Raw genomic sequence first — 15382 nt, forward strand, 5'->3', positions numbered from 1 at the left:
GGGCAGGGGAGGCTGTTGGTTCCCTACTATGACCTATACTGAAGTCCGCTAGTAACCTCTTTTGCCCTTCTCATTCCTCTCCCAAGGACGGGATTTGAAGTAAATGATACTCTGCTAATACCTATAGACCAGTCAGCAAACTCATCCTATTTTCCTATATACTTTTCATTTCTCTCCCCTTTTTTTTTTTTTTAAAGATTTTATTTATTTATTTGACAGAGAGAGAGATAGCGAGAGCAGGAACACAAGCAGGGGGAGTGGGAGAGGGAGAAGCAGGCTTCCTGCCGAGCAGGGAGCCCGATGTGGGGCTCAATCCCAGGACCCCGGGATCACGACCTGAGCCGAAGGCAGACGCTTAACGACTGAGCCACCCAGGCGCCCTCTCTCCCCTTTTCGATAGGTACTATGTGTACATTGTCTGAAGCATAGAACCATTCCATCCTGTGCTGTCTTTTTGGATTCAGTTTTAGTTCTAGTTCAGTTCATTTGGTATAAATTCAGCAAATATAATGTTAATGATCCCCATCGGATCTGAAGTCAGTGCTTCTCTATTCTTTTTGTTTTCCTCTGGAAGGGCTCATGGTGACAGTGTTCCTTGAGTTCCTGCATGTTATTAAGGGTTTTTCTGTGACCTGTACCTGTAAAGGTCACTTTGGCCAGATTTACAATCCATAGTTCCTATCTTCTTTCCTTAATAAATAGGTTCCTGCATTGTCTATATAAAACATTGTTTTCAATGTCTGCTAGAGTCTGGTTTCTTTCATGTTTCAGTGACTTGGTTTTGCCTGGATGCTCAGTGATATTTTCCTTTTCTTTAAAGCCCAAGAGTTTGAATAGACTGTATTCTGGTATGGTCATTCTAGGTGTTTTTTCCCAAGGATGAAGTATGCTCTTTCCGAAGGTAGTTGTTATTATTCTTGAAATAAATTTTAAGATTTCCTCAAATTATAGCTTTTCATATTTATATCGTTTCATCGCTTTGGTTTTGCTTCAGAAGTTTCTCTTACACATATACTGGATCTTTTTTACCTATCTTTTATAGCTGTCACTTACCGGATCCTTTTTCTCTCTTATTTTTAATGTTTTTATACTTTGCATCCTATTTTTCATTATCTTCTCCTATTCTCCATCCTGTTTATTCATTCTTATATTTTAGTCTAGTTTCATTTCTGAGATTTATTTTTTTACTGTCATTTCTGTTTTCTGGATGCTGTCGTCTCTCTCTGGCTGGCTGTTGTTGGGGGGGGTTGGGTTATGCTACATGTTATTATACAGGTTCAAAAACAACAGTGTCACTGCCACCGTATTCTCAGAATATTCAGTTATGCCTTTTTTCTTAGAATTACAGGATTCCAGGACTTCTTCATAACATGCTTATTTTTAATTGCGGAAATAAGTGATTGGAATGATACATGGTCAGGGCTACATTTCTCTACTGTTACATCTAGTGTGTCATGATTTTCTAATCTTTTAGTATAGTATTGTCTGTGTTTCTTTAAAAAATGATGCTTCAGGCACTACTTCCACACACCTTTTAGGACTTTTTCTACCAAGTGTATGGAAGGCACTGGTCTGGGTGATGTGTTTGGAACCCTTGGACTGTGTACAATCTCTGCATTCCAGGATCTTCTATCCTAGTCAAGAAAACCTGGGCACCATCCATTATTCGTTTGAGTCTCTCACTCTTGTCCACTTCATTCATTCTCCATGACACAGCCAGAATGACATTTGGAAAACCCAAATCTATTTGTGTGTACTTAAAAATTCTTAGTAGCACCTTGTGCACTGTTCCTAGGTTGTAAATTCGTGCAGCAACTATGGAAAACACAGTATGGAAGATCCTCAAAAAATCCAAAACAGAACTATCATATGATCCAGCAAGTTCATTTCTGGGAATATATCCAAAAGAAATTAAAACACTAATTCAACATGATATTTGCACCCCCATATTCATAGAAGCATTTTTTACAGTAACCAAGACATGGAAACAACCTAAGTGCCCATCAATGGATGAATGGATCAAAAAATTGTGCATATATATTTATTACTTGGCCATAGGGCGAGGGAAAAAGAGCAAGTCCTACTACCATTTGAGACAACATGGATGGACCTTACAGGCATTATGCTAATTGAAATAAGTCAGACAGAGAAAATACTGTATGATCTCACTTAAATGTGAAATTAAAAAGAAAAAAAAAAAAACTCAAAGAAAAAGAGATCAGGTTTATAGTTACCAAAGGCAGAGGGTGAGGAAGGGAGAATTGGAAGAAGGTGGTCAAAAGATAACAAACTTCCAGTTATAAGATAAATAAGTACTAGGGATGGAAGGTAGAACATGATGACCACAGCTGACACAGCTGTATGACATATAGGGAAGTTGTTAAGAGAGTAAATCCTACGAATTCTCCACAAGGAGAAAAATTTTTTTCCTTTTTTCTTTGTTTGCTTTTTATTGTAACTGTATGAGAAGATTGATGTTAGCTGAACCTACTGTAATCACTTAAGAATATATGTAAATCAGACCATTATGCTGTACACTACACTTAAACTAATATAGCTATGTATGTCCATTATTTCGCAGTAAACCTGTAAAAAAAAAAAAACAAAAAATGAATAGATGGAAACCCACACACAAATTCTCAATGGTTTCCCATTGCCTGTAGGATTAAGTCCTAAACATGGCTTGCAAGGTCTTTCTTGGTCTACCCCTCTTAACGATTCCACCCTCATCTCCAAATACTCGCTGCCTTGAATGCTATATACCAGCTGCAATGAACTTGTTTTAGTTCCTCATAAACTCTGCCCTCTCTACAGTAGAATTTAAGATTCATAAAAAGGATATAAAGTACAGTGGGAAATCAGCTTGACAACCTGTGATTTGGTGTACTGTGTTGCATTGTATTAGCATAAATGACACATTTACATGTTTGTTTATAGAATATATTTAGACCATATTAGCTAATGGTAAATCTATTATATTTCCTCATTTGTACTATAACAACAAAATATGTTCTGGTCCACAGTTTCTCTACTTCTTTGGGCTTATGATTGGGGGAAAAAGGTGCCAGAATCAATACAGTATTCAGTTTACCATATACAAATTCCCTTTGTCTGTGAGAAATTATAGTTAAGACTTACTGAGAGCATGCTGTGAGCCACACATTCAGCCCTCACATCAGCTCTTTGAGATCGGTTCCATTATTACCGCCATTTCTCAGAAGGGAAAGGGGAGGCATAAAAATTAAGTAGCTTGCCCAGGGTTGTTAAATGGGGAAGCAGCAGTGAAATTTCACCTCTTTTGGCTCCAGAGTCCACACTCTTAACCACTGTGCTGTATCGCCTCTCAAGATAAGTGGGTATGTAGTTAAGAAGGACCAAAGACAGGGAATTTAAAGTATACTACCTAAAATTGAAGGAAAAAATTCCCTATCATTTTTACAGTTAAATACCAAAATAGCCAAGATCCCCTGGGTGTTAACAATGCATTTATTTTATCTCTTTTAATTTCCAAAATTACCCTGTGAAGTAGATAGTGTTATTATTCCCATTTTGCATGTGAAGAAATAGAGAGAGAGGTCCAATAGCTTTCCCAGGTCAAAGGCCAGGTAATTTACACGGTAGTATCTTTTTCCTCGAGTCTTATTCCTAAGGCATATAAAAATGAACTCGACCATTTTCTTAAATCTGCTATCTTGTTTTTAAGCAAAACTGTTGACTCTTCTAAAATAGTAATTTTAAACAGTTTAGATTATTTGTACATTATTTAACAAAGAAAGTGGCAGCATTTTGAAACCATGACTAAAATGATTGTTGTTTACTTGGCATTCAGTTTCTGAAATTTAAGAAATACAGAGGTTTTTCTAAAGAAATGCAGGTAGGTAAATGAGAAAAGACTTCTTTCTTATTTGAAGTTACTTTTGTAGGGTATTTCTCCATCAACATTTAAAAACAATAGACCTTCCAAATATAAAGAGTAGTAGACCTGAATTACCAAAATGAGAAAGGATGTTCAATCAAAGATCTTGATTGCATAACTAATTCTGAATATAAGCTAATGTATTCCAATTTTACAAGTATTTCAATTGAATTGAATTGAATTGAATTGAATTGAGTTGAGTTGAATTGAATTGAATTGAATTCGGAGAATCCTGAAATACTGTTTCTCTTGATTATTGAACATTAGTGTTCATGTAATCAGCACAAGCCCCTTGATACCTTCCCTAGCTATTACAGTATATTTCACATTCTAGGAAACATTTGCTAACAAATGTGTAAAAGTTTTATTTATATATTGTTCATTCGTCTGCCAAAAACTATCATGGAAGAGAAAGAAGTGAAAGCATTCTTTTCATAAAGTTACACTTAACATAGCAAAATGCAAAATTATGTAAAAAGTGAAACACTTCTGCATCAGATGCCTGCCTATACTTTAAAAGCTGACTTACATGTACAAGTTTGATTTTGCACATACTTCCATCCCGAAGCCCAAGAGAGGGACTGAATTTGTTTGTGATTTTCTGTTCCCATAAGTAAGCATTTATTTATTATAGAAATCGGAACCTCAATAAAGATACTGATTATCATAAAAACAAGTTACCATCAAAACTCTGGCATGCATTGTTAAATTTTATTCAATAATGATTTAATAAGTGCCTGTTGTCGGCAAGGCTTATGAGTGCTGAGGGACATTTACTTAAAAAAATAAATCAGATGTGGGCCCCACTGCATTCAAGGAATATACAGTCTCAATAGAGTATTGGTTCATGTAGATAGATAGCTGTAGCTTATAGTAAAAATCATTGTTTTCTCCAAGGAGTGAGAGACTATTCTGGCAATTGCAGTCAGATAAGGCTGGTGGCGTTTCATCTGGGTCATAGAGTCCCAATTGAGGTCCACCAATAAACAATCATTTAACCTAAATTCAAGTAAGTTTGCCTTTAATGGTAATGCTGTCTGACATATTCCAGAGTAGAAATAACTTCCTGCATCTCTCAGAAGTTTAAGACATTCTGGCCTATTATTAAAACATCCAGTCTTTATCACCTCCTCAGTATGGAGGTAAAAGTGGCAACCACATCATCCTTTGCTCTTTAGTGGTAATGCTCTACAAATGTCCAGTACAGCATGTAGAATTAGGACATTACTGTAAGTGCCCTTCCACAAGTCATCCTGGGACACTTTACAGAACATCAAAGCTGAGGAGCTCAGTCTTGAGCCTGTATCTGCCAACTCAACTGTGCAAGTGAATTGTATACTCTATTGAGCAAGCAAAGCCCCTCAACTTCAAAAGCTACCTTGGAAATGGATCTCCATGTGACTCTATCTCTGCACCAGGGCAATAGTTCCCTGACCACAGCTACAAAACAACCCAAAGCTATGTCTACAAGGAATTAGGGACAGGCTTTTTTTTTCCCACTGAATTCAACTATTGACTTAGGTAATAAACTGATGAATTCAGTCAAACAGCCACTTCGTTCTTTTTTTCTAGAGAATTTAAAATAATGGTGAATGGACAGATTTGTTGAATTCCTTAAAATTTGGTGTGTGCAAGGAGGTGTCTTCCCCCCCTGCATCTCCGTATGTTCTGGCTCCTGTCTTGTCAAGTTGCTTACAGAGCCCCAAAGATGGCAGGTGGTATGTGCACTTCAAGGCCGTTGTGCCTTTTTAGATGTCTTCTCTCACCTAGGGGCCTAGAATGCCTTGCACTCTGGTTTGGAATTCTCTTTGAATATTGAGTTGAATTCATTTTCCCACATGATCGGTAGACTTTAACCCCTAGAAAATGAAAACCATATATTTTTTATTTCTCAATCCTGTTTTATGGCATAGGGCATGGCATGCATTACATTTTCAGTAGACGTTTATTAAATGGAGTATAATAAACTAAGTTGAATGAAGTAGTATGGTGTAGGGTGAAAAAATTATTCTTTTGGGGCATGCATTCCTTGGTTCAAATACAGTAACTTCATTTTCTGTTTATGTGATCTTTGACAAGTAACAGTTTCTCTGGACCTTAGGTTCCTCAGACCTGTAATTGGTTTTTGTGAGGATTAAAGAAGGTAAAGTATGTGAAAATATTTAGCATAATACCCCATATGTAGTTGACACTGGATAAGTTTGGAAGTTCCTGGTAATTCAGTAATAGATTCTAAGATTTAAGAAACCAACACGTATTCAAAATAATAAAAAAAATAATAACATATATTTTCTGCCCTGCCCCTTTAACTCCATCATTTCCTGAAGCTGGTGAAAGAAAGAAACTCAGCACGTTTGTTCCAAAATATTCCCTAAGAACTGCCTTATTAGAGCTTGGTTTAGAATCAGAAATAGCAAATAAGAGAATATAGTAAGGAAGTGAATTCAACAAACATACAAGCAGTATAGACTCACTGGATGAAGTGAATATGAAAATGAGTAATGCATGGACTTCACTCAAAAAAGTTAGGAATATTATTAGGAATACCCCATAGTTTTATTACTGGATATTATTATAAATGCCAACCATACCATCTTAAATACTGTATAGTGTCATGATCAGAGAGACAATGTGGGATTATATCTGATTCTGTGGTCTGAATTGATAGTTCTTTTATGTAAGATGCAAGATGTCATCAGGATCAATATCCCAGTTTTTTAAATGTAGACACATCTCTTCTTGCATTTAATGGAGATATTCAAAAGAATGGTGTTTATTTTGTGTAATCTGTAATCCCTCCTAAGAGTCAACACTAGCTTTGTTGTATCATTTTTTAAGGAAATTGGAATAAGTTTATTGTTGAAACTCTATACTAAATATCAGTGATAAACAGATTCCAGCAATGTATAGTTATAGCTAGGAATTGAATAAATTAAATCAATATCAGTTTACTAAGTGCCTACTATTTCCTAGGTACTATGGTGTGAAGAATAAAAGAATACTCCAAGATGCCTCAAATATCTTAGATTCTGCTTGGAGAGACGATATCCAAATTTGAACTCAGGCGAAATGAATTTTCCTCAGTTTCCCCAAAGAGGTGGTCTGCTACCATAACCCTATGGACTTCTTACACTGTATAGTAATTTCTCTTTCTTGTGTTTCCTGCATTAGGCTATGAGCATACCCTTGATGGTAGGAGCCATCTTTGTGTTTTTTTTAGCATCTATAGTAGAATAACCTGATTCATGGTCAAGTTTTGTTAATTGTTAAATGAATGTTTTTGAGTAAATTTAAGTAACACTTCAAGAAAGAAGAAGTGTTATCACAAAAAATGCATGATTAATTGCCAAATGAAATGTTGAGGCAGCAGTTTTTACAGTAGTTTAATTTGTTTTTGTTCAGTAGATATTTACTGTGCTTCTAATATATGACAGAAGCAAAGCTGGGTTCCTCCTCCAACCTTGACATATATGGCGACAAGTAGACTCTTTGAGAGACCTAGTTGGGAGAGGGGAAATGGCGGCATCAGGGGGACCAGGTTCCTGGAGCACCTTCAAGTTCCCACCAGCTCCTCCATCTCTCCCCCTTCCTCAGGACAGCTGAGCCACTAAGACACTGCTCTGAGGAGCCAGAACAGTCCTTGACTGGCTGGGCAGTGCGGCCGGTCCCTGAGCTCCCCAGAAGCCTCCTGACACAGCCGTCCCTCCCTCACACTTGCCGCCCACGCTGGGAGCTACAGGAGGAAAAGCTTATCAGCGCACAAGAAACTCAGAGTAACGTTAGCTCTGGCAGCAGCCGTCAGTTACTGCAGCAGGCTAAAGCAGACTGGGAAGAAGTAGGTCAGGACTCAATGTACTGTCGAGAGGAACCGCACTAGCAGGCCAGATCACTGTCCAAGGGGGTTGCACCTCAGACCCCAGATAACTGGACGTTAAGGGACACAGAGTCAAGATGTCCCAGCCCAGGTAGGGCAGTGAGCAGAGATGGGGGCCAGGAGCAGCTGATGCTTGGGCATTAGAGACAGCCTCAGTCACCAGGTTGCTCTGCAGGGCCAGACTTTAGCATCTGGGGAGATCCAGGCATGACCTAAATTTAAAAGAACTGAGGTACTGGGAGGTTTCTGACCAGTAGTTAAGTCGAGAATAAAGCAAGGGCCCAGTTCCTGGGACACAAGTACTAAGTTCAGTGTACTGTTTTAAAACTTAAACTCCTCCTTGCTAAAGTTGGGGTTAGTCCAGAGAGAGGGGAAATGGACTCGAGGCAGAACGTGAAGTCAAATGACCAAAGCCACAGAAAGAGAAGGCACCAGAATCAAGTAGGGCGCGATTGGTAAGGTCAAATGCAAAGCATGCTTCATGCACAAGAAGGGGCTTAGAAAGAAACACCATTAAAAACAAAGACTTCAACAGTCACAGACCTGTACCTCTGAAACAAATAATACATTTTATGTTTAAAAAAAAAGAAGAAGAAGAAGATAGCAGGAAGGGAAGAATGAAGGGGGGGGAATCGGAGGGGGAGAGGAACCATGAGAGACTATGGACTCTTAGAAACAAACTGAGGGTTCTAGAGGGGAGAGGGGTGGGGGGATGGGTTAGCCTGGTGATGGGTATTAAAGCGGGCACGTTCTGCATGGAGCACTGGGTGTTATACGAAAACAATGAATCATGGAACACTACATCAAAAACTAATGATGTAATGTATGGTGACTAACATAACAAAATAATAAAAAAAAAACAAGGACCTCATGCAATCTTAGTAGTTAAGAAATACTTAGGCTAAATGGTAGTTGATACTTAATGTGCATTTTGGTACAAAAGAAAAAGAGATACTGATGTTAACTCCTTCAGTTTAATATGTTGAGCCATATCGACATCAAATAAAGGGGAGGAGAGGGTCATTTGGATCTAGAAGAGGAAATTCCCACGGAGCTGGATTTTCCAGCCCCCATACTTCTCTCTGCCACCGATTACTCCTCCAGTGACACCGCAGACCTTCTTCATTTCTGTGCAGCTGATGCCCTGTCCAGGCTTATATTTTTCTAACTGACAGTGAGTGTTCTTGCCAAATGCCGGGGCCCATAGTCACATCTGTTTGTCTCCCCTCTGCAGCTTGTCTGAGGGTGCTTGGGAACACATTTTATCCAGAGGGCAGCTTTAACTAGGCCTGATTCTCTGAAAAGCTTCTGTTTGTAAATGCATATAACGAAGAGACAAGTCCTTACTCTTTTCCCTTTACTGTTATTGTGTCTGACACCGCCTGCTTCCGTCTCTGTCGGCCCATGTCGAAAGCCAAGTTCTCAGGCAAGGCGGTTTTCACTAGGATTTTTTTTGTTTTCATGTTTTTGGGGGTTTTTTTCCTCCAGGTAAAATGCCCAGTTTCCTACCACCACACCATTTAAAATGATGAGGGGATAAACCAAGTGAAATGTGTTTCAAAAGCAAACCAAAATGAAGACTTCTTTTGAGCTCTGCTTTTCGAATATTTAATAGACAAATCTTCAGAATTAGTACATGGGAAACCATGTTTCAGATCTAACTAAGTGACAGTACTTACTAATCCAAAACGAGACAGCGTTATTTCTTGATCCTTTCCACTTAAAGATATGTTTATCTTTAATAATAAAGGTGTGAGTAGTTATAAAGTTATCAGGTTTTGATTTGTCTCCCTTCTCCAACTGCAAGCAAATACTGTTAACAGAAACAACTACGCTGATACAGTTGATTCGTAATTTTCTTGCAGCGCCTTACCAAAAAATCGCATCATTATGTTTTAATAACTTCGAGTCTGTTCATAGGACAGTGCATTATCATTCTTCAAAACACCACGCAAAAAAAAAAAAAAAAAAAAATAGCCAACTATCACCTTGAATAGTAATCCAAGTATTCTGCTTTGCAAAAATGAATGACTCACGTAGACTGAGGCAACAAGGCTGCCTTTGAGACTCTCACTGATTTTAAATTAAAAAGTAACTGCTATGTTTTACATTAGGAGTGACAACAAATAACAGAGTAGACCTTACTTAGTGTTCTTTGTAGCAACTTCATTGCACCTGTCTGAAGGAAAGGGGGATGGACCAGCCTGAATGGGGTAATCTTACTGATCAATAATCCAGATCTCAGAATGTGCTGTAGCAGAGACTCAATTCCAGATAGAATTACTGAAATACAGCCAGCTGTTTTTCTTATGGCTCAGGTCTTTGGGTACAGTGTACAGACTCCATTAATTTGAACTTTATTCTCCTTGAATGTTTGTCTCTTTTCCTTTATGCGGCTCCGCTGGGGGGCGGGGGGAAGGAGTTGAATGAAGAAGTTATGTTCCATTTCTTCTGTAAAGATACCCGAAAGGGAATTTTTGGTTCAGCAGATGAGAAAAAAGGTCTAAAAGAGGGAGTTGTTCCTGGGATTTGTTTTTTGCCATGTTTGTAAACAGGCCTTCCTAATAAGTTTTAATAGTGTAAAAAAAAATGATAAAGTCTTAAAGGCAATATTGACTTTGGAGAATGATTTTTCAAGCTATGAGCAGACTCTGATTATAAGCCATTAATACCAGAACAGTGAAAGTGGCAATGTTAATAGTCACAATGAATACCTACGGTTTGTCACACCCTCAAATATTTCTTCTAATTATTTCCAGAAATGTATTTCTTAAGAAGGATGCTCCTGGCTAGTATTTTTTTACCTTAATTTGAGCTTCAAATGTATCTGAAAGTAATAAAACCTGGCATAGTTGGTTTTTTGTTTTGTTTTTAATAATCCAGAATCAGGACTTTTCATGGGCTGCCTGCCCACCCCGGCCCACCTCCTCTCTCAGATAGACCAGCACAAAGAAGTTCCATGGTGCAGTAGCTTCGTGTTATTCTCAACCATGACAGAGAGGAATGACGTGGGAAGCAGTATGTGTCTGGATTTGCAAATCTAGTCGCTCTCCATCTCATCAGTTTCAACCCTGGCCACCCCACTCTCTACCAGCATCCCAGGATGCTAATCTCTCCAACCGTCTCTCCTGCCAAATGACCTTTAATGACTCCACGTCAGCTATAAAATCCAGACACCTTCATGGGCATATGTGGCATATATGGCCCGTGATCCAGCCTCAGCATTCTTCTTCCTTCAAATTATATAGTCCCTTCTCGAAACACTGCTCCCCAGACATCTTGAACTACTCTTGAACAAACTCTTTATAGCTTTTTTTTTTTTTTAAGATTTTATCTATTTATTTGATGGAGAGAGACACAGAGAGAGAGGGAACACAAGCAGGGGGAGCAGGAGAGGGAGAAGCAGGCCTCCTGCCAAGCAGGGAGCCCGATGAGGGGCTTGATCCCAGGACCCTGGGACCATGACCTGAGCCAAAAGCAGCCGCTTAACGACTGAGCCACCCAGGCACCCCTAAACTCTTTATAGTTTAAAATACTTTCAGCAACAGGCTAGCTCAGTCAGGAGAGCATGCGACTCTTGATCTCGGGGTTGTGAGTTCGAGCCCCATGTTGGGTGCAGAGACTACTTAAAAATAAAATCTTAAAAAAAAAAAACTTTCAGCATAGGTATAGAAAACCTAATCAACAATGGCTTAAACAAAGGATATTTACTATGTTTTAACAAGAGGATCAGAAGTAGATGGTCCATGGGTTGGTGTTTACAGCTCAGTAACAAAAGGGCCATGCCTCAGAATTCAGATTCCCACTTTATTCCCATTTCCAGAATGTTCCCTTCCCATCTTCCTCAGCTATTCCTGATATCTGATCCTGTCTGGTATATGCTCTGCAGAATCAACATTGCTGCAGTCTTTTGCTAGGGGGAGGTTTCTGGAGGAATCACAGATGTTAAAGGATAATATGGTACAAAAAGATAAAATCATAACTCTTTCACAAATATAAAATGAGTATGTGTTTGAGATGTTATTTAACTCATGAGTTACTGAGGGAACCAGGCAGATCTTATAAGGGGTTCAAAGAAGAAGTCAAAGAAACACAGATTTATAAGGAGTAAGGAATGTAGATGTGAATGGGCAGACGAACGTGGAACTGACTTTTCCACAGGAGAGAAGATTGTCCTTCCTCAGGACAATTCATTTGCATTTCTATAGACAGGAATTATTTCCCATTGCTTTCCATCCATAACTTCGAGTTGTAAACTAGCTCCTGTAGAATCAGAATCTGATGATAAGAACAATATGCTCTAAAAGTATAGTTTTCCACTGAGGCACAAATATTTCCCTACAAAAGAGAAAAGGTATATTCAACACAACATGTTTCAAATTGTTATAAGGCCTAAATAATATAATCTCTAGTAATAGCTAATAAAGTTGGTGTTGCCCACCACTGCCACCACTGTCCCTAATTATTTCATGTACTCATGACTTAATATCCCCACTCAGACTGTAAACTCCTCCAGTAATAGGAAGTGAATATTCCGTGTCCTTTGTATCTTCCATCTCTTCTTTCCTACTCTCCTCATTGTCACCATCTCTGTGGGATCTTAATGCTAAGTCAATAGTAGATACTAATAAATGCTTGCTGAATAAGTGAATTCATTAATTTTGTATAAAAATGATGTGTCTTCTCTAATACTATAGTTTTTTTAAATTTCTAATACTTTTAAAAAAATAAATGGGATCATAATTATTCATTTTTCTTGGCATTGGAGCCAGGACCACACCTCAAATCCAGACAGTTTTGCATATCTAAAAACTTTTTTTTTTTTAAGATTTTTATTTATTTATTTGACAGAGAGATAGAGAGCACAGATAATCAGAGTGGCAGGCAGAGGGAGAGGGAGAAGCAGGCTCTCTGCTGAGCAGGGAGCCCAATGCAGGGCTCGATCCCAGGGCCCTGGGATCATGACCTGAGCTGAAGGCAGACGCTTAACCGACTGAGCCACTCAGGCACCCCTCTAAAAACTTTTTGACCTGTGTATGTGTGTGTGTGTATTTCTGCAAAGTTAGTCACTACCTGAATGAACTAATTTTTTAAAATATTTTAATTATATATATTTATTCTATAACAGAGAAACAGTACGCACTCAATACAAAAGAGAAAACTAGACAAACACCTATTTAGTATTACACCTATATTGATAGATTTTTACAGTGTATTTATTTGATTGTGGATCAGCCAGATCATTATTATACTTTACTTTGTGCTATATAGGTAGAACCTATATGTAAATTTTACTCCCCAGTTCCAATTTTTCATTATATTTAAATACCTGAGAGTATGTGTGTAAATATATATCTTGGTTCTTACTTGAATTTTTTCCTTTTAAAATTTTCTCTAATGATCTGGGTAAGTAGGGGAGAAAATAATTTTTCTCTGTCTTTCAAGATTCTTCTAGTTGGACTAAGAATCAAACTGATGTGAGACAGATTAATAGGAGGAAATCAAATTAGATTCTGTACATACAGGGAACCCACACAAACATGAGATTCCAAAGACAATGAGGCAAAAGGAGGTATATGTGTCATCCTGAACTAAGGAGAAGGGGGATAGGAGTCTGGGACTTAAAAGGGAAGGAATACAATTCATAAGAAGATGAAAAGGAACAAATGTTTGGTGAACAAATGTTTGTTGGGCCATTCAGAAACAACGGGATATAGAGAGGACATTGACCCAACAGGCCTTGCTAGGTTAAATATAAAACTTCAGGATACTACCAGATATCTCTGTGAATTACTAAAAGAACATGTGCTATAATAAACATGCGTCATTTATTTCTGCTTCATGATCCCCAGACACTGTCCCAACCCCTCTTCAGGGATTATGATCCAGGAAATGAACAGAGTCCTTTTATAGCTTGAAATGTTTGAAGACTTTTAAATCCTTTCCGTCTATAATTTTTTCTTGATTTTCAATTGGGCCATTTCTAATTTCCCAAAACTTTTTAATTTAGGAGTCCATGATTAGGCAAAATAATCCAATTCTAACTAGTTTCAAGAATCGCAGAAGGTCTACTTCTCAGTTCTTATATATCGTGTCTTTATAAATATAGTCCAATACCATGTTGGCCTCCTCAGGGGCAGTAGACCAGCATTAACACATTCAAATTATGCTTCCTCATCTAGCTAATAAACAATTAGCTAAAGAATTCTAATCATATGAATTATAAGAGAGAACATCACCATTTCCTTCTATCTGTTTAAAATGTTTTAAGAGAATTCACTGCCACATAATATCCTAAAAGAAATTGATCATACTTTTCCTGTAATAAATATTGCTCTGACAGTAAAGCATTAGTAACCAATTGATAACCTAGCAACAATATTGTGATCTCTTTAGATAATTAATCTTAGCTATTTTCCTGTCAGAAGCAACAGTACTTGATTTTATGTTGAGCTAGAAAGATTGCCAGTTTTGAAAATTAAAAAGCATTCCTTTTATATTATTCATTCCAGTAACAATTTATGATGGCACATTTAGCTGCTGAACGCTTGTCAACAAACGTAATTATGTTTCGATATAAACAAGATTGGTGGTTTTACTATGCTGCTCCATCTTTGTTGAGAATGTTTTGATTTAGGTTCAGATTATACAAGCTGTGTATTTATGTGTCATTTTTTTCCTCCTTTGTTAATATTTTTTTCTGATAATTACTTGTAGGCAAACAAGCATGCATTTAGGATCCTTATGCACGGGAGATATCAAACGGAGAAGAAAAGCTGCACCTTTGCCTGGACCTACTACAGCAGGTAAAGCAAAAAAGGGTTGGGGCAGAATACAAATAATAAAGTTCATAAATCATCAAGAAGAAAATACAGATAATTCTAAATCACTTACCCTGAAGAAGAGGCACAGTTACAAGCAACTATTAAATCAGTTGCATTTGGTGTCAGGATATATTGCGTGTTCCTTGTGTAGATTTTTCAGGCAGCCAATCAATACAATATTTGCTACACACCCGCCCGAATGCAAGACTCTGTGTGAGGTATTAAAGGATACAAAAACTTCAAAGGCTGTGTCTTTGGCCTCCGGAAATTTATAGACTAGTTGGGACAGTGAGGCATAAATAGGTCAAAAGGCAAATAACTCCAGAAGAAATTAATAGTAAGAAATTCAAAAGTATAAGGAGCAGCCTCAAAACACAAGACCCCATATTATAGAAGATGGAAAGTTAGCCATGAGTGCGTCAGTCTGGTTTCTAGTCCCAGCTCTGCAGCAATTCTAGATTTGTCTTTCCTGTTTAAACATGGGTGCCTGTCTGACTCTGTCGGTAGAGCATGCGACTCTTGATCTCGGGGTTGTAGTGAGTTCAAGCCCCACACTGGGTGTGGAGCCTACTTTAAAAAAAAAAAAAAAAAAGTCTGCATTAGAATAAAAAGTCTCTCATTTCCACCTCAAAAATCACATCCTAATAACATTCCATCCTAATGAATGTGGGGTAGGGGAAAGCACAAGTGCTGAGCAGAGAGAAGTCACTAGACCAGAGGGGGCAGGAAGCCTTCCTAGAAGGGCAAAGGCTCAAGCTTGGTGGTGAA

The 15382-nt window shown here is 38.0% G+C and overlaps 1 protein-coding gene across 7 annotated transcripts in view; it reads left to right on the forward strand.

Moving 5' to 3' along the window:
- The window catches only part of GPATCH2 (G-patch domain containing 2), a 210649-nt gene that overhangs the window by 144400 nt on the left and 50867 nt on the right, over positions 1-15382 (forward strand). For 6 of the 7 annotated variants that reach the window (XM_045876885.2, XM_064593865.1, XM_045876883.3 and 3 more), the window contains one exon: positions 14508-14596. In XM_045876885.2, the coding sequence (XP_045732841.1) occupies positions 14508-14596 (89 nt within the window). Of the gene's footprint in view, positions 1-6889; positions 7579-14507; positions 14597-15382 lie in introns of those variants that run through there. The other variant, XM_045876889.3, reaches the window with a different exon arrangement.

Source organism: Mirounga angustirostris, unplaced genomic scaffold (assembly GCF_029215605.1).
Source record: "Mirounga angustirostris isolate CCGP_5_RB_7025 unplaced genomic scaffold, mMirAng1.0.hap1 SCAF_6, whole genome shotgun sequence".
Classification (NCBI taxonomy): domain Eukaryota; kingdom Metazoa; phylum Chordata; class Mammalia; order Carnivora; family Phocidae; genus Mirounga; species Mirounga angustirostris.